The sequence below is a fragment of the Doryrhamphus excisus genome, linkage group LG13 (genome assembly GCF_037039965.1).
Source record: "Doryrhamphus excisus strain RoL-2023G ecotype Guam linkage group LG13, RoL_Dexc_Guam_v1.1, whole genome shotgun sequence".
Classification (NCBI taxonomy): Eukaryota; Metazoa; Chordata; class Actinopteri; order Syngnathiformes; family Syngnathidae; genus Doryrhamphus; species Doryrhamphus excisus.
The window spans coordinates 5,248,191-5,274,196 of record NC_136369.1 but is presented as its reverse complement, the minus strand read 5'-3'; the positions used below and the strand labels follow the sequence as shown (position 1 = coordinate 5,274,196).

Sequence of the window (26,006 nt, the reverse complement as noted above, 5' to 3'; positions counted from 1 at the left end):
TTTAAAGTCAAATTAAAAATGATAGAGCCTCAAAATTAGACAATGAGCCATTTCAAGATTCCCGACATGCCTCCAAAAATGCAGTATTACTCAAGTGCATAAAACAAGGGAATATATTTTTATATATCAATAATTTGTCTAAAAAGACCATACTGCATTTCTGATTGCACTAAAACAATTAAGAAATAAACAAAAATCAGGCGCATAACGACAATAATATTTTAGATAATATGGAATAACAATATCACACTATACCAAAGTATATTAATATATATTTTTTGCCATTGTAATGGTACACTTTTATTGTTACATGACATCAAAAATAAATAAACATTTAGATAACATCCCTCCATCTTATCTGAATAATGCTAAAGAGCAATTTGTTATCGCTACATCTTTCCCTCCATATTTATACAAACATACACCTCACAGAGAAAATAATCTGTACAAGTCTGTGAACAACACACACATTACACAATGATAACCCAAAACAGCATTATTCTGCCACCATTTGGCTATTTGCAAAATAAAATACACAAACAGCAATTACATTTCTTGAGACAATAAGATGATTGGCGGTTACATTCATATTTAAATGGTCTTTCACTGCAATTTGACCAAATAAACATATCTGTTCACATGATTTACATTAAGGCAGTTGAATAAACACTCTTTTTTTTAAACATGTCATGGACATTTTTACATTGATGCTTAAAGAGAACTAGTCGACTATTTTTACTATTGCTTGTATAATGTAGGTTCTATTCAGCTTGACTGATGAGTTGATCCAGTCATGGTGTGTTTATTTTATCTTATCTTATACTTATATCAGAAATGTACATGCCCGTGCCTGTCACTCTGTATCGAAAGCCATGTCCTCACAAGCACTGATTTTTCAAACGCGTACATTTCTCCGCTACTCTGTTAGAAAAATGTCCGTCCACAAGTGCATCTCTCAAAATAAAAACACATTCAGTGGCTGGCTTGGACATTTTGACCTAACAAAAAGCTGGAAGAAGCAACAACAGCTGACATGGTCTCTCTAAAATCACTGCTCATGTTCAAGGCGCCCAGAAAATATCCCAATTTTTTTTGGTATCACCGCTGAACAAAATGAAACCCACAATTCAAGAACTTTTTGTTGTTAAACAATAGGTTTAAAAACGTGAGATCAGGGAATACATTTTTTATGCTGAAGCAGTTCCCCAAAGAATCTGTTTCTAAGGACAAAAACCTATGTTTGCATGTGTAGGAGAGGCCAGAATACACCTGAAAATATGCGTTTTTAAAATATCTGTATTCGTGTGGACATGGCCTAACATAAGCAGTCAGCAAAGTTACATTTCTTTTTATGGCATCACAATCCATTTCATGTTAAAACCATATTTGCTCCTGGTTCTAACTTCAGTATCCTTGAGTAATAATACTCACGGTTATCATTGTGAACGTGACCCCACATCACCCCACAGTAGAGCAACCCAATATCTAACTAGTTTCCTCACCACATCGGTTCCCCTGTTGCACATCTGATTTTCCTTTGGGAGTTTTGCAAAGGTGTATTTTTCCAACTTGCAAACTATTGTTTGTGCTCTGTCAAACTTAAACTGCTTCATCTCGTCTTTATACTTGTGCAGGTTGATATCATCTGATTGTTGTCTGAGACAAAATTATGATAATAAAATTGACCGCATCTTTGAAAAAGATGGTTATATTACTGAATATCTATTTGAGCGTCTGTAGGAGTGTTTATGGTATTCTCCAGAGAGAGAACCTCATATGCATCAATAAGCTGTTACACTATGTATCCTGATGAGCCTGTTCTCACTAGAATTTAGTACCATTTTGTACAAAAAGTATTGCAAAGAATGATGAATTTTGATTATTCAAAGACAAAAAGCAATAGTAATGTTATTAAAACAATTTTATATAATCATATGCCTTAATTTCCTTTGTCGTCTGCTTTATTGTTAATTATTTTCAAGAATATATTACATATGTGGGATATTGCTTTGTCATTAGACAATTTTTACCACTGCAGAAGATGGTGCATGTGTATGAAGCAGATGTCCAGTTCATGTCCAATTTCCTACCATATACACCAAAGAGGTTTATGGATGTAGTGAAGGAGGACATGAGGGTAGTTGGTGTGAGAGCGATAGATGCAGAAGACAGGGTTGGATGGAAGTGATTGATTTGCTGAAGGGAAAAGCCGAAAAAGAAAGAAGAGGAAGATTAGTGAGACGGTATTACTCCTGAAAAGCCACCCGTATCCCAGTCACCACCAGTCAGTGTGGTACTTCACTGTCCCGTGAGAGGATGTTGGCTCATTGTCTTCTTTTTGTGATTGACAGCTTGACCAGATTTCTTACAGTCTCCTAAAAATCACATCCTGAGGCTTTTATTCTTCATCGTGATGGGAGGAGTCGGGGCTTGACTCCTCCTCTTCCTCTTCCACCGTTTCTTTTGGCAGCGTGTCACGGCGCGTGAAGGCGGCCGCCAAGGTCACACTCAGCCGCGGTTTGACAGGCGCCATCTCAGACAGCCCGATATTGTTGCCACGAGTCACAAGCGTCGTCTTATCCATGATCTCACCGCTGTGCTTGGACACCACTGCGTCGAGAAAGTCGTACTTGTGCGACAGTTTGCCGCTTTCAAACAGGTACTTGGCCAAATATGAGAATGCTACGTTACCAAGAAAGGAGGCAAGCATAGAGGCTGTCTTAAACGGAAACTTTTGGATGACTACATCCTCCATTTCTCCCGTGACGTGGTGCTCGCGTTGCTCGATGGTCCAACCGGGGTAATAAATAAAAGGGGGCAGCTGCAGGTAGGGCTCGCCTCCGCCTATACGCAGCACCATGCCAAACAAGTAAGCAGCCACTGAGCCGTACGTGTTGGTGCCTTTCACAAAGAGCACACTGAGGAGCTGGGGGAAGATGATGACATAAACCAAGTCGGAGCTGAGGTACCATAGTCCGTAAACTGTCCCCGTAACTAGTGCCATCAATGTGGCGAGGCCGCCAAACACAAAGATGGTGACGCGCATCACCCACACGATCTCACGATCTGATGCCTGTGGAGAAAAAGGAGTGAGACACGTATTTAAATCAAAATCATGACGTATGAATGTGTGTGTTTTTCCTCATAAACACTGACCGACTGTCTGAAGGCCAGTTGGTAGATGTTCCTTGCAAACATGGAGCTGGCTGACAGGATGGACGAGTCTGCAGATGACATGACGGCAGCAGACACGGCACCGAGGCCGAAAAAAGAGACAAACGGCGGACAGAGGTGCTGGAGAACAATGGGCAGAATCATATCCGCCTCTTCTTTGTCTTTAGGAGGAATGGCGCCATATGTTGTTTGGTTCCAGTCTGAGTGCGAGAGATGAATCAGCACAATTAAGGTTGAATTACTATGCTTATTAATTCATTCATTTTCTACCGCTTTTTCTTAACGAGGGTCGCGGGGATGCTGGAGCCTATCCCAGCTTTCTTCGGGCGAGAGACGGGGTACACCCTGGACTGGTCGCCAGCCAATCACAGGGCACATATAGACAAACAACCATTCACACTCACATTCATAACTATGGACAATTTGGAGTCGCAAATTAACCTAGCATGTTTTTGGAACGTGGGAGAAACCGAAGTACCCGGAGTAAACCCACGGGGGAGAACATGCAAACTCCACACAGAGATAGCCGAGGGTGGAATTGAACCCTGGTCTCCTAGCTATGAGGTCTGCGTGCTAACCACTCGACCTGCTTACTAAATGATAATAAAAAACAAAAAAAATACAAAAGTATTTGCTTGAAATCCGTGCAAATTCCACACAGAGATGCCAAGTGGAGAATCAAACCCAGGTCTTCCCGATCTCCTGACTGTGCAGCCCATTTTGAATAAATATAGTAAAAATATGTATTTTCTATATTTATAGGATGCAGTAAATTGGGCCTTGGTCAGTTTAAAAGTAGCCAGCACTTCACAAACATTAAAGGTTAATGTAATATGTGCATGTAATATAATAATTTTACTATTTAAAATGTGATTGTAAGTCTAGGAGCTACTTAAAAAAAGCCACTAGTTGAAGAATATAAGATAATACGCAAAGATACAGTATATATATATACTGTATATATATTCAAGTGTCCAGGTGTACACATACAAAGCTGACACTGAGAAATCTGTAGATCAATCCACTAATTTGGTCCCTAGCCTCCTTCTGATGTAATATTTAAAATGGATTTCTGCTACATAATGAATGAGGTGAAGCAGCTGCTATTTACCCGGCTCTCTCAGATCTGTGGGCGACATGGATCCATCCTGAGCGACACAAACCACACAAATACACAAACATATTTCATGCACATGCCAGCTTGTGTAAGAACTTCCAAACCTGTTGAGGCTCCGATGGCTCCAATAAGAACAGAGGGGACGGCCATGACCAGACATCCGAAAGCCGCCAGGAAGGAGAGGACTTGTGCGTATGTAGCAGAGGAAGCAGACAGGACTCTTTGGAAATACACTTGCCAAGGAATACCTCCAAGCATCTGGATTAAAATGACACTCCAATTAGATACATTTGTGAACAGAATTTTAACTCACATGGAAGTAAACTAGCAAACCATCAACAATAGTCAATTCCACAATATGATTTTCATTAAAAAAAAAAAAAAAATGAGAAAGATCACGGTACCAGAAGACAAAAATTGTCAATCCAGACCCAGGTGTCACTGCTGTTGACACTGCCTCTCCATGGCGACTGGTACACTTGCTTGACAGCGGTCACTGTGATGTCTGACACAGCCATGTTGGTCAACGCAAACGGTACACTGATCCACTGCAGGCGGACACCAACAAGTAAAATGAATGCAAGTTAACACGCATTTACCTGCTCTCACAATGCAATGATACATGCTCGATAACACGGCTTATCACATACTACAGTATTAATTAGCCCTGTACCCTAGAAGCCGCCCATGAATGATACGGGAAAAGGCCGAAATGATACTGTGTCAAAGCCCAGGGCAGTGATACTGATAAAATATAGAGTTTAACCATGTCCAGTATCAGCCCCCGTAGCTGTCCACTCAGAGCGCGCTGCTCTAGTATCGTGCCCGTGAAACAACCAATCAGAGAACAGCGCATGAGCGTGAACACACAGTTTACACTGTTTAGATATAATACATGTAATAAACTGAATTTTTTCTGGAAACAAAATGGTCTTTTGATTAAATAGTACGTGATAATAAGCTCATGATTAAATAGTATGTGATAATAAGATCCATATCATGCCCCCGCGTGCCAGTATCAGCCCGAGACCGAAGGTTTGCTGATACAGACAAACCATGTGATAACCTATAATTCTCAACTAGATAGAGGGGAGGAACACACTTTCAAAATGGGCCAAGATATGTGCTGTCCTGTTATGCTCACTTGACATGAGTAGATGGATGGATGGATGGATGGACGGACTTTCTTTATTGTCATTGCACAATAACACAGCAGTGAAATTGCCAACAAAATGTCATTGCCTGGCTCCCGTATAATAATAAATAATAAATAATATGTGGAGAATAAATAGATGACATCAAATATGAACAATGTACAGCGTTAACAGTAATTTGTACAAATAATTTAAATAATTTAGAATAAATAATAATAATATAAGATTTTGGTTGTAACCACACTTTGAATGCTTTGATTATATATAAACTATCATAAATGGCATTCCACATATATTGTGTTTTAACATGTTCGTGACACCAAAATAAGATTTGAAGAAAACAATAACAAAATGAAAGCACTCACTTAATAACACATTTTTTTTATCATATTTCTGTCATAGATAAATAAACAACAATGAAATCTGAGTGAAATGAATCTGTGATTTTGATACGATTTTGACATGGCCAAATAACACCAATAACACTATAATTGCATGATGAGTATGATATAACACTGTCGGTAAGTGACAGCACATTGCAAAATAGTGAGCAGCAGATGACCGTTACTTGAAACCCCCTACTACTATTCTAAGATTTATAGAATATTAATAATAATAATAAATATGGATTTACTTACTGAAACTTTAGGACGAGTGACAGTGAGCAATTTGACATGAAAATGCATATTTTCATCCCAATGTTTGTCGTGAAGCTGCAATCAAACACGATTTATTGTTGCACGCTACAACAGATACCATGTTAGACGCCTTGTGTATCATAAGCTGGTTACGAATTAACACTTTGTTAGCACTACGCATTCTACTACAGAGGATATAAAATGTGTATTAATATACTGTCACATTGTCATATTTCAACGGTCAAACGTTGACTTATTTCAGTCTGCGGAGGCAATATCAAAACTATTGTTGTTTGCTGAAATGCTGACGCATCTGATGCAGTGAATAGCGTCTTTTGTCCAGAACTGGAGCACAACAAGTGAGAATGCATTGACGTGAATATAATTTCTGGGTGGTATCTTCTGGGGTAAATAATGTCACTTGATGCTCCTTCTGCAGACTCAAGACACAAGAAGTGACAGAAACTGTTCCATTCCATTCTCCTCCCCTTATACAGGTCTAGGTTGCGGGGGCATCAGTCTCAGTAGGGAAGCCCAGACTACCTGGTCCTGGACACCTCGTCCAGCTCCACTGGGAGGACACCAAGGGGTTCCCAGGCCAGCTGTGATACATAATCCCTCCAGCATGTCCTTCTCTTGGCTCGGCAGACCCAGAAAAACCTCACCAGGGAAGTGTCTGGGAGGCATCCAGACCAGATGCCCTAGCTGACTCAAATGGCTCCTGTCGATGTGAAGAAGAAGCGGCTCTACTCTGGGCCCCTCCCGGAGGACTGAGCTCCTCACCCGATCCCTAGGGTGACTGCAGCTACCCTATGGTGGAAACTCAGGCGCTTGTATTCACAATCTTGTTCTTTCGGACAGCACCCAAAGGTGGGAACATAGATCGGGAGCATAGAATAGAGTTTTGCTTCCGTCTCAGCTGTCTTTTCAACATTCCGGTACAGCGTCTGAATTACAAGAGACGCTGCACCGATCCGCCTATCGACCTCACACGCTCACATTCCCTCTCTCGTGAACAAGACCCTGAGAAACTTAAACTCCTCCACCTGGGGCAGGACCTTATTTCCAACATGGAGGGTCCACTGCACCCTTTTCCGACTGAGAACCAGGGCCTCTGGTTTGGAGTCTCATCCTAGAAGCCTCACACTCAGATGCAAGCCGTCGCAGTAAACGTTAAGGTCACAATTCGAAGATGCCACCAGGACCACATTGTCGAACTGGACTTCCTTGATGATTTGGTTGTGCCTCGAAATTCTGTCCATAAAAATAAAAAAAAAAACATCCAGCACCCTCGCGAGGGTGTAGAGCTGGTCCAGAAACCGCATTGAACCTCTGAGGTTTGTACCCTTATTCTCTCCAGCACCATGGAATAGAATTTCCCAGGGAGGCTGAGGAGTGTGATCCCCCTATATTTGGAACACACCATCCGGTGACCCTTCTTAAAAAGGCGGACCACCACTCCGGCCTGTCAATCCAAGGGTACTCTTGCTGACTTTCATTAAATGTTGAAGAGATGTGTCAGCTTAGAGCAGGGGTCGGGAACCTTTTTGGCTAAGAGAGCCATGAAGGCCAGATATTTTAAAATGTGTATCTGTGAGAGCCATATACATTTTTTACATTTTTTTTTTGAATGCAATAAAATGTGTGCATTTTTATGTAAGACCAACAGTTTTAGATAATGGGCTCTTATTGTGTAGACCAGGCACACTACTGCACGCCAATGGGGTGTGGCCAGCACACTTTCGTGAGCAGCGCAGTGTCTAATAATAAATCAAATACTTGTTGCCATTAATACAACTTCTGCTGCTGCATAATTTTGCACCGTACTCAGTATATTTCATTCTTTTGGCCATCTTTGCCAGAAGGCTTGGTTCTGCAGCTGGCTCCCGAGCCATAGGTTCCCTACCTCTGGCTTAGAGAGACCCTCATCAACAGAAAAGTTGACGGAAATTGTTAAAAAAAAAAAAAAAAAAGTAAATATTTCACTTTAAACAAACCTCTCTTAGTATCACAGCAAAGCAACAGTATTTTGTACACATAAAACAAAAATGTATCAAATAAAAATGATTAAAAATTATTTTTTGTATAAAATTGTACACTTCTCTGTGCCTGCATTCAAAATGAGTGGAAGGACTGCATTAAAGTTTTGCTGTTTCGTCTGATAGTGCCTCCACAGGTTATACGTATTATTTCGAAACAGCATTTACTTATTTACTTTTGAGTTGATCGCATTATATTTGTTTACCCTTGTGAGGATAAGTGGTAGAAAATAAATGAATGAATAAATGTGAACAATCTTCTTCTACTGCTTCCTCACTGTGACACGTACGCCTCACTGCTGCCCCATGAAGAGCGGAGGAAGTACTGCATGAATAAGCACTTCTCTAGTTAGACTTATTATTTGGGTGATGTTTAATATCTAATATCCATCCAAGAGCATTCTTTTAATTATGATAGTGCTTATCCTGTTCATGGTCATGGGTGAGCTGGAGCCTATCCCAGCTGACAATGGAATGACCCTGGAATAGTTGGCAGTCAAACACAATGCTGGGCAATTTAGAGTTTCCAATTAACCAAACATTCACATTTTGGACAGTTGGAGGAAGGAAACCAGAGTACATAGATAAACCCAACATAAGCACAAAGGGAAAAAGCAAACTCCCTCAAAAAAGCGACATGAATTCAAGTTTGGCCAAATAAGCAATAATTGCATATTACTCAAAAATTGTCAGCATTGACCTACCAGACCCACAAAGATGCAGAAGAGCTGCACAACGTCAGTGTAGGCCACTGAGTAAAGTCCTCCTACCAGTGTGTAAAAGATGGCAATGAGAGCCGAGATGACCACTGACATTTTGATGTTGATGTCCACGATGACACTGAGAGTGGCACCTAAGGTCACAACGGACACAGATGACGTCACTCAGAGACACAGACAGTGACTTTCATGAACTACACTTAGACAGTAGTAAACTTACCGAGAGCGGACAAGATGGCGGCAGACCAGAAAATCTCTCCCATCAATGCAGGTATAAAGAGAAGGCCGCCCATGCGTTTCCCATAGAGCTGCTGGAACGGGTCTAACATGGTTACATAACCTCTTGAGCGCATGGGCTTAGCGAAAAAAAGTCCACCTATGAGACAATGAATGGACATGGTAATGGTAATGGTTTTATTTCATTTGAACATGCATCCGATTACAATTGAATGCATCCCATAATCAGTTCACAGTTCCACATGTCCAAAAGGAGTAGGAAGAAGCAAAGCTTATTAAATCCTACCCCTCCATCTGGTACTTTTACAATCAGTAACTGTTACATTTGTTCACTTCCTGCTTTCCATAATACAGTTTATGACGTTCAATTATTACCTTAACATTTGAATGAATAGGGAAAGTCAATAAATATGTACACAAAAACATAAGCAATTCTCAAATGTGCTGCTTGTGCTTTCACTGTTAAGCCCTGAAACAAAATTGAAAATCTAGAACAGAATATTATCATACTCACTCATACTTTTCTCAGTGTTTGCATTTATTTGCTGCCAGATTTATCATGAATTGATGTCTTAGTTGCAAGACATGAATATATGTACACTAATTGGACACTTTAGGTACACTGTAATGCTGTGTCAAATAATGTCTTGACACTGTCACAAATGCACTTTTTTGATTGGGACTGTATCAATGCATAGCCAAACAATTTATTTATGATATTTTAAAATATCATGGTATGATGCAGTGCATTTTGTACACCACTGCAAACTGTAAGTTAATAAATATGATCTATACAATTCAGCGGCTATTGATTTGGGGCTCAGGAGAGGGTCACGAAATAAAATATTGACAAATGAATTAAAGACACAAGCCAATACATTCCTGTGAGTCTAAACTGGTAAAAACATGCACAAATGGTGTAACTGATAGCAACAAGCATCACTCACCAAGAACAAGACTGAGGGCATATCCAAAGGGAGCTTGTGCCCAAGCCAAACCTTTATCTGGGAGATACACATACTCAGCGGTTCCATTAATATATCCTCCTCCAACCCAGGTTGCTGAAAATAGTTTGAAAAAGACAACAAATTAAGCACATTTTCCAAGTATAGCTTTCCATGTCATTTTCTTGTAATGTCAATTGCAGGTTTTTTGTTGGTCTTGTTTGTGATTAAATAAGACCTGATGGTATTACTAACCACTCCAGTAGTCACTTAGCTATAGTTTGCGGTACTGTATAAGTACATGCATCAAACAAACATGAAACATAAAAAATAAACATTCCTGATGACTGATTTGATACAGTTGGAATTGATCTACTTGCTGGTGTACCTAATGCAATGGCCAGTGAGTACTGTATAACAGAATAACTTAAAAAAAACAGTAACTTCAGTACTACTGAAAACTATAACCAGTTACCTGTCATTGTAAATCCCCCGACGAATAATCCAATATCTCTGCCTCCAACCATGATGGTTTCGCTGCGGTCGGTTCCCTCGGCCTCACCGGAGTGTTTGTTCTTCCATGCCGCCCAGATGCCCACGAATAGGATGAGGAGGTAGAAGACCGCGATAGCCACAAGTCCTTCTGCATGGATGGTCATGGTCGCGCCGGGTCTTGCGCTAAGAACAAGGACGCATGGAGACCTGTCGTGCGCGCACAGAAACAGAGACTCGTGTGCCAAGAATATTTATGCCCCTTTTTTTTAAGCACACTGTATTAAAGTAGTGTCAAAAGCGTATCGGAGCGAATACGTATTCAAATAAAAAACATAATAATAAGCCTAAAAGGCAACACTGGCTCCAATACACGTCAATTACATTTTTTGCTTTATTCTAGTTAACTGTCTGTGCGTAATTTGGCGCATTACGCACGAAAAACGACTTCCACGGCTCATGTTAATTTCAGAAAAAAAATATGCAAACTAACTGACCGTGTCTCTAAACTACTAGAAGAGCATTTTCAACCTACTTGAGAAGCTTCTAGAGGCATGTGCTGGCCACCTTAGACGGTTCCGTCAAGAGCCTGTGAGGAACGCTCCAATGAGACAACAGACAGCGGAGCTCTCCCGGGTGACTTTGTGGGCTTTTGATAGGGGTAGGTGCCGTCAGAGGAATGGTAACACACGTCAGAAGAACCGTAAGTCCCCCCCTCCTCCCCTCAATGGGCACCTTGCACCGAGACACGTCACGCAATGCTGAGATCCACACTTACTTCAAAGGAGAATGAATGGGCTTACAAATGTAACTTTTTTTTTTTTTTACATGTCATTTGAAGACAAAACACAATTTTAAGCCATTTGAGCAAATCTGTCATGCATTTGTCTATGCTCAAAGTCTATTATGTTTTTCTAGCAATTAGCTGACTCACTGGAACCTTTTTTTGAAAAATGAAAAGAAGCCCGGAGAGTCTGCTGGAGGACACATGTAGTTCATAAATGTGACATTTTATAATTTCTTAAGATCATACAGTACATTTTCTATGGATTACTAATATTGGGCATTATCAGAAATTTATTCATAGAACAATGTGATGTGTTTCTACTGTCATATGTTGTGTTGTAAACTCTAACACAAAAGTGCAGTTTTTTTTTTATTAAAAAAACAGCCCAAGGGGCTGAGAAGAAGGCCCAAGCCTTTTTAAATATATATTTTTAATATATTTAAATATATTTTTCCTCATGAGGGTCACAGGGTGCTGGTGCCTATCCCAGCTGTCTTTGGGCGAAAGGCGGGGTACACCCTGGACTGGTCACCAGCCAATCACAGGGCACATATAGACAAACAACCATTCACACTCACATTCATACCTATGGACAATTTGGAGTCGCCAATTATTATTATTTATATTATTATTATTAACCTAGCATGTTTTTGGAATGTGGGAGGAAACCGGAGTACCCGGAGAAAACCCACGCGTGCACAGGGAGAACATGCAAACTCCACACAGAGATGGCAGAGGGTGGAATCGAACCCAAGTCTCCTAGCTGTGAGGTCTGCGCGCTAACCACTCCATCACCGTGCCACCCCTTCATAAATATACTTAATCTAGTATATGCATGCATTTAGATTGTATGTCAAAATATTTTCTTTGGTCCAGTATACATTTATATATAATCTTTCTATTTTCTATATCTACTCTCAATATTGCATTTTCGAAATCCATTATTTCTTCTTTTTCCTTGAACATTACATTACAAAAGCGACCTACTGTCGTTTAAAGAAAACAACTTTCAAACAGCTTTTCCTCAACTTCATCAATGCATTATTTATCTATACAGTTATTATTTCTCTTTAAATAACAACATGGTCAACACAGGATGAGCAGACTTTAAATGACAAAACCCATACTACTATAAAAGCAATGTTCTTTGTCAATGTTTTGTACAGCGTTTGTATTGGATCTCTCTCAATTATGCAGTAAGAGAAGTAAGAATGAATACCCCCACCTAAGCAATTGCCAATCCATCAATTTTCTATGCTGCTTATCCTCACAAGGTTTGCGAGTATGCTGGAGCCTATCCCAGCTGTCTTCGAGAGAGAGGCAGGGTACACCCTGAACTGGTCGCCAGCCAATCACAGGGCACATATAGACAAACAACCATTCACACTCAACATTCAAACCTATGGACAATTTGGAGTCGCCAATTGTAAAATGTTTAAAAGTAGCACCACTGTCACTTTGCCTTCATACAGAATACATGAGCAAGTGGAGCTCCTTAATGTCGTCTTGCATGCAATGTGGGGTAGTGGTGTGAATGCTGACAGATACCCAATTAGGATGAATCCTGGAGAGCAGCAAGGAGAGAAATCTAATGACACATCTGACTTTAAAGTCTTCCTGGCACACACATGAGGGTTGCCTGCCAAGTACAGATGAACACAAACAGGACCATATTGCTGCTCTCAAGGCTAATTGAAAGAAGAGGAGACGAGCACATAAGTGTAGAACAGCTTTAGCACCCACACTGCCACCTGCTGGTAAAACACAGGAATACTGCGATTCAGCACCATGAACAGTTACACCCTTTGCAGAATGTCAAGTCTTATGTATTCAAGTTGAAAATATCTACATAAATGAATATTATTGGGCCTGCTCACACACCAAAATCGCCTTTAAATGTTATTTGAAACAAGTAAATGCATTAATAAAGATATATTTTGACATCTGGTGCAGGCAGCTGCAAAGGTTTGCTGATGCATGTTGACAGATGGATACCACATGAGCCCAATTTGGGAAGGTAGCACACAACCTGTTTTTGGTTTAACAAAGACAATGTACATATATTTTCACTTTTGAGCACAACTTAGAGCAAAAGAGCTGTTGAAGGCCCAGTGGCCGGACATTTAATGAGCAGCTGACGCTGGCAGGGCTGAAGATGTCGGATTGGAGAGTGAGCGAGAACCAAGAGACAAGACATGCACACATTTATCAAATTAACATGACATAGTGAGAGATGACAGGGTAATCATGTCCAAAATAAAACCGCATTTATTCTTTGAAAATGCTCACCGTACACTGACATGAACAAAACACACACAGCTCATCTGATGTTCTAATATTCAACTAATATTGTGCTTACGTGGTTATTGTAATGTCATTTACAAATAAATAAAAGCTATTTAACAAACAATTTGCTGTCCTGTAAGCCACTAAGTGTATCATGTACAAGTGTGTATTTTAATAATGGTGCATTATGCAAAATGTTATACATTTTTATCTTTTTTATGTAATAACACTGCATTTTGTAATAATCTTTGCTGCATTCTGTAGTAACTTGTTACATTTTGCAAAGGTTGTTACAAAATGTAAATGCTGCACTTATTTTATTACAGAATATGGCAAGGTTTATTTAAAATAGTAACAAAATTTAAACAAATGCAATATTATTCTATAACTATAATGAGTATATGTGTAAGTATATATGTATAATATAATGCACCGTTATTACTTAATGTGGTGCTACAAGGTGGTCCTCGGTTTAGGGCGTTCTGAGTTTTTCATGTAAAATTGATTAAAAACTTAATTTTGGTGTGAAAACATGACACTGAACTAGGTACACACCAAAACAACGTCAGCAAAATGACCATATTTATGACCTTTATGACCATATTTAATGCCCTCCATGTGTTCTGTATACAGTGTGAGTGACTTAGGTCATTTAGCTATAAGTTCCGATTTACTTCCATCACAGCTTAGAAACGGAACTCATGTGTAACCCGAGGACCACATGTACTGTGTAAGACTTTGTGCTGCCTAGTGATATGTTGAGAATAACCTGAAAGCAATACGTAATTTGCAACAATTACTGATGATGTATAGTGTATTAACATTACCACATCAGATTTTTTTGTCATTAAACATAGTAATTGCTCAAAAAAAAAAAACATTGTGTGTCTGAAGTGAAAGGGGACTGGATTTAACTAAACACAGAAAATCAAATTTGACTCACTGACAACATTCAGGGTTTAAACACCCACAGCCAAAAACAAAATAACATCATGAAACACATTTACAACTACCCAGATACATTATTGCCATGTGTCCATATTTAATCAGCCTTGTAAAGCCTTGCTGATTGTTAAGAGAAGCTTTCAGTTGAGCCATCAAATAAGGCAAAAACATAAAGCTGTAGTTATTTACAAAACACACATTTAACAACCTAATTATTAACAAATTCTGTCACGTTAAAATACATATAATTAAATGTGGTGGAACTGGGGTGGAAAAAAAATACATTCAGTCAAACATGGTCAAGCTTTTCAAAAATGAAGTAAAACAAATATTAAAAGAGCAGAGCTGCACAAGTATAGCTGTAATGAACAAAACAGTAATAAATATTGCTATGATGCCTTGCAACTGGGTTAACTGTCAGTGAAATATCAATCAGCCGAGTTACATTTAAATAATGTACAAAACTAAATGACGCCAAATAGTGTTAATCTTTTTCACATTGGAAGTGAATACAATATGCAAACATATGCACTCAAATGGTTAAGGGATCATAGAACGTAGAATGTACACGCTGTGCATGATTGGTGTCTTTACTAGATTACAGCAGCTCTATGTTTCTCTGAAAAATAAATGTCCATATGGAAGCTATTGAAGGAACACAATTATATTGGCACAACTTGTTACATTGCTGGTGCATTGTTATTCCAGTTGATTCCTTTATACAGGATGTACACTTCACTGTGTGGCATTGTTTTAGGTCGATGATCTGTTTTGGACGTTTGGGTCTTTTTATTACATTACAAAACAGAATTACACACAGAAGCCAATAATTGATTTATGATAATCTTTGTAATGATTATTAAAATAATAATTAAAATAGAAGCAAATAAGAAAGAAGTAAAATTGCTCAAAATATTGAACAGGTTATGAACCTTGCTGACTTAGCACAATTGGTGTCTGCATTGTTCCGTTCTCACTAGTATTTGAGAATCAAAACTGCATTCCGATTTCAAGTAAACCAAACAAAATGTTTTTGGTACCTTCTTCTGTCAAAGACTTACACAGTCAGTCATCAGTCTTCACACTCATGTTCTCATTGATTTGATTTGATCTAGAAAGAAAATTCAAAGTTATTAAATCTGATCAAAATATATACATATGGTTTGAATTATTATTGGAATGACTTTGAAATACAATACATTTTACTAGTATTGCAATTGTACAACTGAATACACATTGCAAATAAACACTGAAGTTTACCTTGTAACCATTCCACGCCCTCCTGTAAACCTTCTCCTTTTAGGGCATCAGTGGCACTGAAACAAAGAAACACCAACATCGATATTATATTTTTAGGGCTGTCAATTAAAAAAAATAAAGTCACAATTTTAAATTTAAGTTAGACTTAATGGAAATACTATGTTCATACCAGATATGCCAAGGTTTGTCCTTGATATTTTCCAAGCAGAGCAGCTGGGAGACTTTCACTGAAGACAAAGCGTCTCGGACATCCATCTTGTTAGCTAAGAACAGGATGGGAATTCGCCTGTGCTTGATGTCTGTTGTGACAGAAAAGAATGTTGTAAGACCGATGGTATTCATAAATATAATTTAGCAGTACCATTTAGGGGAGCACCGATTGCAATTTTCTGCCCAATCACAAAAAAGCTTCACGTGCTGTTTTCAAATTGGGTTGATATGCTGTAGATTTTTTTTTCAAAAAATAGCTGACAGCATACACCTTCAATATTCTAGTCTTATTCTGTTGAAAAACAAGTACCCCTAAAACAGTGCAATCCTATTTAAATTTCCTATTTAAAAACAATTTAATCCTATTTAAAACCAAAATTTCACATTTTAAAAAGAAACGTTTACAACAGGTTTCATTACAGATCGGATTTGAACCTCTTCCCAAAAATAAAGTATACAGCGACTAAAAATGGCTGATTGTCCAATACCATAAACTCCATAATTTTGTTCCTCTACTGCTCATAAGCGCCAACATAGGCTCTTTGCTCCAGCTAGCATGGCTTTAGTCTTAGCTTGATTGCTAGCTGTCAGACTGGCAGAGCAAAAGGGAACAGCGGCTGACTTTCTGAGCTTTACCCAAATAGTGGATAAGATTGGTTTCATATGTAAGGATCATATGTAATACCTTTCCATTATGGAGATACTTTCAGGGTAAAATGACACAGGCAAACATGAAAATATTAAAGGAATGTGTGTGCCGACAGCCTGTTAATGCCACCAAACATAAGAAAAATCAATCAGCACCCTCACGTCTTTGCTCCACTTACCAGGATAATGAAAAACTTACCAGGATGATTTAATAATGTGTCCAGTTCTTCTTTGGCCACAACCATCCTCAGCTTATCTGCACTATCAATGACAAATATGACAGCCTGGCCCTCCCTAATAACGCAAAAATGTCAGCAACATTAGTTAACACATCAATAATATACACTGCATAAAGTAAAGAGAGTGTTCTGTACAGACTTGTAGTAGTGCTCCCAAAGGTTTCTGTATCTCCCTTGGCCAGACATGTCAAAGACTGTAAAGGAAAGACTACACAAAGACAAGGAAATTCAATTTGAAGCAGTATTGAATTAACAAGTTGTGCTATTTTGAAAAGCTACCTGGATGTCTTGAACTTCTCTATGCTGAAACCAATGGTCGGGACAATGTCTTGTGCCTGGGACTGGGAGACGGTTACAAATTTTGTTATTGACAAGACTTTCATAGTGTGTAGAGTAGAGTTTTACTTTAATCAGAAGGTGCTAGGGTGCTAAATCATTAATATTTGTTAAAACTACATGCCAGCCCAGTCGTAAGTATTTCAATATTAGTCGTAATTGTAAGTGAAATCAAATAACTTTTGCAGTGCATTCTAATTTATTGACATGCATCCGTATCTCTCACTCATACAAACCCAAGAGGTGAACCTACGTTGGATGGCTTGAGTTTGTTGATGATGGTAGTTTTCCCGCTGTTGTCGAGGCCGAGGCAGAGCACATTCACCTCCTTCTTGAAGCCCAGCCATCCTGCCAACTTGTCAAAAAGCCCCATTGGCAGCAACCATCCGTTGTTGTCGGCTCTACAGAAAAATGGAGAATCTCACTGTGTGAACTCTGTAATGTTAGTGCAGGGTCTCAATAGGTATGTGGTTTTAGATCATTTCTGTGTTTTCTGCCACCATACTTCAACACGATAAAAGGAGCAATGCAGTATAAGAAGAAACATACAGATTGCTGTTCATAAGGGACAGCTATTAGAAAGGTATAACAGTAAAGTTCTTAAAGTGACATTTATCCCTCCTTGTATTTGTACTTCCGCTCTGTAAGTGTTATTATCAGCTTCACCTCACAGTCTGTAATAGTAGCAAACTTAATGTTTATTTATGTTAGCCAGGTGTTAAATACAGACAGCAGTGTGAGTATCAACACGAACTCGTGCTTCATTAGCTCGTTATCCGCTAACCGGCTAAAGCGATTGTAGCGTAGCTAACAGTCGCAGTTCCATTTGGTTAATCTTCTATACATGCCACTACATAGGTTAGCATTGAGCTAACGCTTTAGTAGGAACGCTATGACGTCACTTTTTAGTTTAGAATGCTTTTATGCGCAGCGCGGTTAAATGCGTTTTCAAGTCAAAACGCAAAAAAACTTCTGTTGTTGTGAAATCGTTGTCGAAGTATGCAATTAGCGGCACATAAACAGCTAGCTACGCTAACGTTAGCATACAACCTGTAACTCTTACCGACACGCCCGTACTGTTCGGATGCCGTAGATTTTACCTGTGATTGAATCCGTGTTCTTGATGTTAATGTGCACAGAACCGTGGTCTGGACAAGTTTATTCCATCAGCAGCGAATCCAGCGTTTCATTCATGGCTTGTGTTGTCTTTCATGGTGACCATGATACACTCTTACTTATGCTGCATTCAATTGCACTGGTGAGTGTGGGTTTTACAGCTTCAAATCAGTTTACAGAAAGCGGGATTGCCCCCCTCAACTACTTCCGATTTGCGTACTCAGTTTTCAAATTTACACAAAAAACTCCTTAAATGAACAATAAAATGTAAATGTTTTGTAACTACTTTGTTTTGGTGTAGATAAGCAGACTTACCTCAATTTGTTAGCTCGGACTCGTAGGGGTGAAAGGTTTGTAATAAATTGCTCAATGCGGTCAGCTCTGTCTTCATAAATAAATGTGAATTATTTGACTCTTTAATGTATTGACGTCGATGTACGTGTTTCCTCGACTTCGTTGCGGATTCTCAAAGAACTCAATTTTCCTTGGGTCCTTAAAACACACAGTTGTGTTGCTAGGTGACCACAGCGCTTCCATTCAAGCCTGCCACCTGCAGGCCAAATAAAGCTACTTCAACGCTATTCATTGCTCTCATGCAGTGATTCTCAATTATTTCCTGTTATTATTTAAATGATCTTTAAATGTTTTGCATACTATTTTGTGGTCATTAATGTGATACACTGAATGATACAGTCGGTTCAATAAACACATAAATATGTAACATCAAAACAATGTATTCATGCCCGTTGTGTAATAATAATACACACAGTAAGCACTGACAAACTCACCTGACAATTCTTCATGTCCAGAAAACGTGTCAGTCTCTTGAGTAAGTAGTTAAGAGGAAATTGTTATTGTGTGTGCATCCATGGATACATCTGTCAGTGTGTGTGTAGGTGAAATGTGTCTGAAGTCAGTGAAAACAAGATTTAAAATAGAGTTGTTTATTAAGGAAGAAACATACACCTTTTACATGACTTCCAGTACAACACACACTGCAATACCATGGATGTGGAACACATTTCTATAAAATCTTTTGACATTCAGTGGTCTTCAGTTCAATAATAGGATTGTATTTACTATAATGTCAATTCTTCATATTTAATAAACCAGCATCAAATTTCTATAATAAAATAACATGTGACATACTGCCACCTGTTCTGTCCACATTATCTCTGGTCTTGAGGTCTCAGATTCGACAACAAGTCAATCAGAACCATTGGATTGTCACTTGGAAAGAGCAGCGGCATTGACTGGCACTTTAATCAAAACTCAATTTAAACTAATGTTAATATTTGCTGAGCTAACAAGACCGCATTTAGCCAGAACTGGCTGAGGTTAGTTGTTGTTGTTGAGTGGCTGCATTGACAGTGACCAATAAGATGATGACTGACTAGTCTCCACATTGTCAAGCTCCAATTTGCTCTCATCCGCAGTGTGTGACACTTACTAAATCCAACAGTCTGGTGTGCAGTAGTCGAATGTGTACACACACAGTCTGCGTGTGTACCATGGCGTCACACTTGAAAGCCACTCTGTTGGATATGGTGAAACTGCAGGCGCAGAGATTGTATGCTGCTTATGATTCTCCTCTGGTGGCCAATCAGACAGATGCCAATTCTCCTGATGTCACTGAGGAGAAAATAGATTTGATGGAATTGTTAAAAAAAAAGTCAAATAACCCACTCGTAGAGAAAGACGCCATTAAGGTCACCATGCAGGATGGTCCTTGAGATAAGAATAAATCAAGGTCAGGGAGTCAAAGGTTCAAAGATGCCTTGATAGATCACTCACTCTATGCTCATTGTTGCAATGGAATCCAGTGTTGTATAACCCGCTGCAATAAAGTTGTTTTTGTATTGGCTCATTTTGATGGAATCCAGCCAGTCTCCGATAGAGATGAAGAGAGGGTAGTCCGGCATGTCGTCTGGAGAATCAGGGAAACTGAGACAGCAATTAAGAAGATAAGAAGCAGACGGATTAGCAACTATGAATACTTAATATGCTTTGAAGGACCACCCATGACGGTGTGGCATAGTTAAGCTCATGGACAGCATGCGGAAGAAACACACATATTACACATATACACGCACATATAAATGCACAACGATGAGCCAATTCAAGAAACAATACAAGCAGTTGATGTTTGCTAAATACAAGGATGAAGAGTCTTGAACCAGTCATGATGTGCTATATATATCACTACGTATATTGACACTTACTATGGTACCCATTATGTCATTGTATGGTCGTATCACCTTGTACTTTGGTACGAGGTACATTATTAAAAATGAAAAAAAAAAAAACTTAAACTGTATTATGGAAAGCAGGAAGTGAACAAATGTAACAGTTACTGATTGTAAAAGTACCAGATGGAGGGGTAGGCTTTATTAAGCTTTGCTTCTTCCTACTACTTTTGGACATGTGGAACTGGAATCTTGCGTTATCATTTATTAGTGCTTGATACATTAACCTAGCATGTTTTTGGAATTTGGGAGGAAACCGGAGTACGGGGAGAACATGCAAACTCCACACAGAGATGGCCGAAGGTGGAATTGAACCCTGGTCTCCTAGCTGTGAGGTCTGCACGCTAACCACTAGACCGCCGTGCCGCCCTTGTCCATCATTTCATCAAAAATAAAAAGAATATTTTATCTCAGCCAGCAACTCTCAAACTTCTCCATCACGCATTGGCAATTGAGCTTTTTTAAAATGAGCACAATAATAGATAATGCTGTGTTTATTCTATGGCTCACATTATCATGACAGGTGTGATTCGTGAGTAGTAAACTCTTCAGGTTCGAGTTTGACTGACTCAAGGGTTGACAAAGACTCTATAACCTGTTGGGCAATTTGGTCCTGCATTTGTGTGTGTGTGTGTGACAAAGAACGCGAGAGAAGTCTGATACTTACATCTGTGTATCATTCACCAGAGTAAGAAGACCACTGGGGTTGATGATGAGTTTGTCCAGGAAACAGAGCACATTGTTGAATCGCGGACGTTGATTGGGCTCCTTCTGCCAGCAGTGCAACATCAGCTGGTGCAGAGTGACGGGGCAGCCCATTGGAGCAGGTAATCGATATCCTTCCTCCATTGATAGAATGACCTGACAGTGGAAATAGAAGGAGTCTAAATGCTGTGGCTTAACAACAACTGTCCATCTAGTTTCCATATCTTACATCTTGATTGGACATCTCCCAGTAAGGCCTCTCGCCGTATGACATCACTTCCCACATGACAATACCATAACTCCAAACATCACTGGCTGAGGAGAACTTTCCATACGCTATCGCCTCTGGCGCTGTCCAGCGTATTGGTATCTTTCCTCCCTGATGGTCAAAGTAAAACTGAATCATCTTTAAGGATGCAGAACTTGAGATCAGCTCGATATCCTACAACAACCTCAATTAAAACCCACATTCACTGTAGCAGTATATGTTGCCTCCGTGTCTTCTTCCATCACTCTGGACATGCCAAAGTCAGACACCTTACACACCAGGTTTTCATCTACCAAGATGTTACGAGCCGCTAGGTCTCTGTGAACGTAACCCATCTCTGAAAGATAGGCCATGCCCACTGCCACGCCACGCATCATACCAACAAGCTGGAGCACCGTGAACTGGCCATCACGTGTCTGGAGATGGATATAAAAAAAAGTTATTTAAAAGGAAATAGCACAAACGTGCATATGCTGTATATGATTTGGTAATATGTTCAAACCCGTAGGAAAGAATCAAGCGCTCCATTTGCCATGTACTCCACCACTATCATCACAGGCCTGCCTGAGGAAACACAGGAAGTGAGTGAAGGTAGCAGAAGAACACTCACACAACACATATAGCTTACTCTTCGTGACCACTCCCTCCAGTCTGATGATGTTGGGGCTGTTAAACTGCCCCATGATTGATGCTTCACGCAAAAAGTCTCTCCTCTGCTGGTCCATGTAGCCGCCTTTAAGAGTTTTTATTGCTACAGCAATGTCCAGCCTTCCAGGTATGCGCAAACGACCACTACAAACCTCACCAAATTCCCCTGTAATGGAGCACATATATGAACATAACCAGCCATTGTTTGCAGTGTAATTCGATTCCATGCTTACAATATTATTAAAACTTCCTGCTGGTAGTAAAAGGCTGCAGCAACATGTAACATGCCAATTACATCAATTAATTTCATTGTTGATTTGAAGGTGTGAACTGTGGCTTACTACTACTGACAGTTGATTCATTCACACAACTAAATACAGCAGTGAAGGACTCAAGTGTCAAGTTAAAAAGACATTTACAAACTGTGTCCAGAAGATGGCGCTAGATTTACAGAAACATAATAACATAATAATTAGAATCGGTATATTATCTTTTAAACATAGTTTACTACTTAGCGTAATGTGAAATTTAAAACTTCAGATTTAAAACAAAATTATCTATTTGTGTAAATATAAATACGAAAAATAAAGCACCTTTGCATTACTGGATTTCTGAAGTGTCATACAGTATTATTTGGTCAATTGTGGAGTAGTGTAGCAAACATTTGTTAACAATATTTATATTCACCTGTGCCAATAACCCTGTCGATGCATATAGATGAGGGGTCTATCTCTTTTGCAAATTCCTCCACAGCCTGAGTGGGGTCTTCATAAGTGTCTGGGTCCACATAAGTCTTTATCCCAGAGAATGGAACTGGTTAGAGAAGAAAGACAACATACAACTTTGCTTAAAGCTTAAAATGTATAGGTATGTATATATATATATATATATATATATATATATATATATATATATATATATATATATATGTGTGTTTGACCTTGCCCATCTGAATTATTTAGTGCGCTGTTAAACAGGTGAAGCTTCTAGTTTGACTACTAAATGATGGTGATGTGGTTAATCGACCCCTTTTGTATTGCAAAGTGTTTTTGTTGTATTTAAGAAGTGCAGTGAATGATGAGTGGAAACACTGACAGTCGAATGAATGCATTAAAAAATGGCAACATCTAACAGTGGAGCCTGTCAGGCTTCAGTCTGCAGTTGGAATCCCTGCAGCAGTTAACAGTATGCATGCTCAATAGAACCAATGATAGAAATTGAAACTCACTGTAATATTGTCAGTTGTCGCTTTACTCAATAATAGTTTCAAGAAGATACTTTGGCTAGTGCATGGGTAAAAACAAAAATTTAGTACTTCACTGGAGGCATTTATTTTAACCTTTGACCTCTGTGCTGGAGCCTATCCCAGCGGGCTTCGAGCGAGAGGCGGGTTACACACTGGACTGGTCACCAGCCAATCACAGGGCACATATAGACAAACAACCATTCACATTCATAACTACGGAGTCACCAATTAACCTAGCAAGTTTTGGGAATGTGGGAGGAAACCGGAATACTCAGAGAAAACCCATGCACGCACTGGGAGAACATGCAAACTCCCAGGTCTTCCCGATCCCCTGAATGTATGACCTACATGCCGAAACATAATATTACCATGTCCACTACGGAAGCGTGTCCTCCTCTTCTCCTCTGACTTCATCCTGGCTTTGATATATCCCTGACACCTGTGAAGATGAACACTCATTTACTAAATACTGACCAATTTCTGCCGGTTGATTTCCTGGAAGTGTATAAACTAGGTATGGATCTAGTTGCTACAGTTTAGCGGTCTTTGCTATTGCATTTTCATTATTTTCTAGATTTTGACTGTCAAAAAAAATTCATACTGTTTCTCAATACAGGCATATCCAACATTGTAACATCATTCTTTCAACATTCAAAACTAAACTGATAGTCGATTACAGTTGAATAATCTACAAGACACGAGAAATTATATTTCGAATCATGCAAGAACTGCAAATTCGTATTATTGCCAGGCATTAATAAAGGCTTTTGCCACTATGCAGAGGGACCGTCAGAACAAGAATGCAGAAACTGTACATTTATTACCAAAGAAAATTAACTCTCAACCTACAAATCAAACTCTGAAGTCACTAAAATCGATATAAAATGTGTTCGTTTCAGTGGTTTCTTGTTGAAATGAGCTGTTGGCATGAAAAAGAACATCTCAGCATAATAATAACACAAGGCAAGGTGAAATAACACACATTTTCAACAAACACATGACGTTCTGTATATTAGGGCTGCAACGATTAATCATTGATTAACACATTACTCAATTAATTGGCAACTATTTTGGTAATCGATTCATCATTTTTTTATTTAAATATGTAAATATCCTCTGATTTCAGCCTCTCAATAGTGAATATTTTTACATTTCCTTAGTCATCAATGAAAACATACAGTCCCTATTATCTTTGTGTTCTATCCAAAACAAGATATTTGCACTTATTTGGTTTGTCAGTGAAAATCTTCTGTTTCTGGATAAAGAGGTGGAAATTTAAAATATCTGTTATTGATTAATACAAAAAATGTAAAATTGGTTATTAAAATAATCATTAGTTGCACAGCCCTATAGTCTACATAGATGAAATATATTTTTTATTTTGGACCTGAATCAACCGTTCTAAACTACTATTACTATTAGAACTTCCATGATACTGTTACTGTTTGCAATGAGTTAAGTTTAAAGGGGACATATTATGTTCATTTCTGAGCCCTTTGTATTGAGCTGTGGACTCCTATAGAGCAGCTATATACACACAATAAAAGTTTCTCAAGAAAAGTGGTTACTTCAAGACACCTCTCAATGGTAAGTAGCTTTAGCATTTTAGCGTTAGGTTTTCTACAGCGTAATGTATTTTGCGGGACTACCAATGTGTAAAAAACTTGGGAATTGTATACAAATGTGGCGTTCACTTTCAAGGAATTGCTAGCAGGTAAACAGCGGAGCGCTTGGGGGAGGGCAGAGAGTTTCTATATAAGGAAGTCCGCCCCTCTGTGACATCACAAAGGAATGGTTTTACCACGCCTTTTGAAATCGAGCTTTTTGAACCATCCGGAATTTCTTTTAGGGCTCACTTCCAAATGCGCAAACCTCATTACCTGAAACTTTGGCATCGTTTAACATGAGAATACAACATTCTAACTACATTTATAGGTCAGAAAAGTGGGCAAAGCCCCCTTAATAGGCCCCCTTTAAGGGAAATGCCACCCCTGATAACACCACAATCACCTTCAAGTGTAAACAAAAGGGTCTCTTGGTAATTTTTCTATTTTCCTATGAAATGCTGTTCATGAAAAAAAAATTGAACCAGAAGCTCATGGGTGTCAAAAATATGAGTTAACCAGAGGGAGCTAATGGAATGGATCAAATGGCTGGTTTGTGAATTACATGCTGTGTAATTAAGCAGAAAATTTGGTCAGCCATTTGGAAAATAAGAGTCTCTGCTTGGTGGCCAAAAAAAGAGTCCATTAGCAGCCTTCTGGATGTGCGTCCGTGTGTGTGTGTGTGTGTATGTGTGTGTGTGCAAGAAGGCTTCACCGTCCAGTTATCAGGAGGAAGAGCGTAAGGATGACCAACAGTGAGAAGCCACCAACAGATGCCGTGACAACAACCAGCACTTGACCCTGATCAGCGACGTCAGGTGCTGAAAAAAAAGTTCAGTACATCAGAACACAAGGAGATAGTTTTCATTAATACTGTCAGAGACATTTTTGCTTTGTTGTTATTTAAAGCAGTATTTATTTACTATTCAAATGTATAAGATTGATGTT

General features: G+C 39.1%; 3 protein-coding genes across 5 annotated transcripts in view; all 3 read right to left on the bottom strand.

Moving 5' to 3' along the window:
* Positions 1–298: 298 nt before the first annotated feature.
* On the bottom strand, positions 299–11,289 carry LOC131139395 (high-affinity choline transporter 1). 2 transcript variants are annotated; one of them, XM_058088997.2, is made up of 9 exons: positions 11,050–11,289; positions 10,498–10,700; positions 10,026–10,139; positions 9,062–9,217; positions 8,827–8,975; positions 4,696–4,839; positions 4,396–4,549; positions 3,157–3,374; positions 299–3,073 (listed from the first exon to the last, which is right to left on the bottom strand). In XM_058088997.2, the coding sequence occupies exons 2-9, from the start codon at positions 10,679–10,681 to the stop codon at positions 2,399–2,401; spliced, it is 1,794 nt and encodes a 597-aa protein (XP_057944980.2). In that variant the 5' UTR covers positions 10,682–10,700; positions 11,050–11,289; the 3' UTR covers positions 299–2,398. The 2 variants fall into 2 exon arrangements, with proteins under 2 accessions (XP_057944980.2, XP_057944979.2); XM_058088996.2 differs by having other exon boundaries at positions 10,498–10,724; positions 11,050–11,288.
* Positions 11,290–13,340: 2,051 nt separating this feature from the next.
* arl6 (ARF like GTPase 6) lies at positions 13,341–18,471 on the bottom strand. Its single transcript, XM_058088554.2, has 8 exons — positions 18,326–18,471; positions 17,479–17,626; positions 17,169–17,230; positions 17,029–17,097; positions 16,850–16,944; positions 15,962–16,091; positions 15,793–15,848; positions 13,341–15,643 (listed from the first exon to the last, which is right to left on the bottom strand). The coding sequence occupies exons 2-8, from the start codon at positions 17,596–17,598 to the stop codon at positions 15,618–15,620; spliced, it is 558 nt and encodes a 185-aa protein (XP_057944537.1). The 5' UTR covers positions 17,599–17,626; positions 18,326–18,471; the 3' UTR covers positions 13,341–15,617.
* Positions 18,472–19,269: 798 nt separating this feature from the next.
* LOC131139204 (ephrin type-A receptor 6-like) overlaps positions 19,270–26,006 on the bottom strand; it is a 61,589-nt gene continuing 54,852 nt past the window's right edge. The window contains exons 11-20 of one of the 2 annotated variants that reach the window (XM_058088551.2): positions 25,774–25,879; positions 23,823–23,893; positions 22,896–23,021; positions 22,189–22,374; positions 22,063–22,124; positions 21,761–21,976; positions 21,522–21,689; positions 21,255–21,448; positions 20,136–20,285; positions 19,270–19,973 (exon numbers count right to left, since the gene is read on the bottom strand). In XM_058088551.2, the coding sequence (XP_057944534.2) occupies positions 19,859–19,973; positions 20,136–20,285; positions 21,255–21,448; positions 21,522–21,689; positions 21,761–21,976; positions 22,063–22,124; positions 22,189–22,374; positions 22,896–23,021; positions 23,823–23,893; positions 25,774–25,879 (1,394 nt within the window). In that variant the 3' untranslated portion in view covers positions 19,270–19,858. The remainder of the gene's footprint in view (positions 19,974–20,135; positions 20,286–21,254; positions 21,449–21,521; positions 21,690–21,760; positions 21,977–22,062; positions 22,125–22,188; positions 22,375–22,895; positions 23,022–23,822; positions 23,894–25,773; positions 25,880–26,006) is intronic. The other variant, XM_058088552.2, reaches the window with a different exon arrangement.

What these genes read in the sequence shown, in the direction of transcription:
- LOC131139395 (XM_058088997.2), bottom strand. Translation starts at nt 10,681, where the DNA reads ATGACCATCCATGCAGAAGGACTTGTGGCTATCGCGGTCTTCTACCTC. An exon ending in CGGGGGATTTACAATGACAG is followed by an intron (nt 10,140 to 10,497) that starts GTAACTGGTTAT and finishes AACTATTTTCAG; the next exon opens with CAACCTGGGTTGGAGGAGGA. An exon ending in TCTGCATCTTTGTGGGTCTG is followed by an intron (nt 4,840 to 8,826) that starts GTAGGTCAATGC and finishes GTCCGCCTGCAG; the next exon opens with TGGATCAGTGTACCGTTTGC.
- arl6 (XM_058088554.2), bottom strand. Translation starts at nt 17,598, where the DNA reads ATGGGGCTTTTTGACAAGTTGGCAGGATGGCTGGGCTTCAAGAAGGAG. An exon ending in ACAAACTCAAGCCATCCAAC is followed by an intron (nt 17,231 to 17,478) that starts GTAGGTTCACCT and finishes ACCGTCTCCCAG; the next exon opens with TCCCAGGCACAAGACATTGT. An exon ending in CTTTGGGAGCACTACTACAA is followed by an intron (nt 16,945 to 17,028) that starts GTCTGTACAGAA and finishes TTGCGTTATTAG; the next exon opens with GGAGGGCCAGGCTGTCATAT.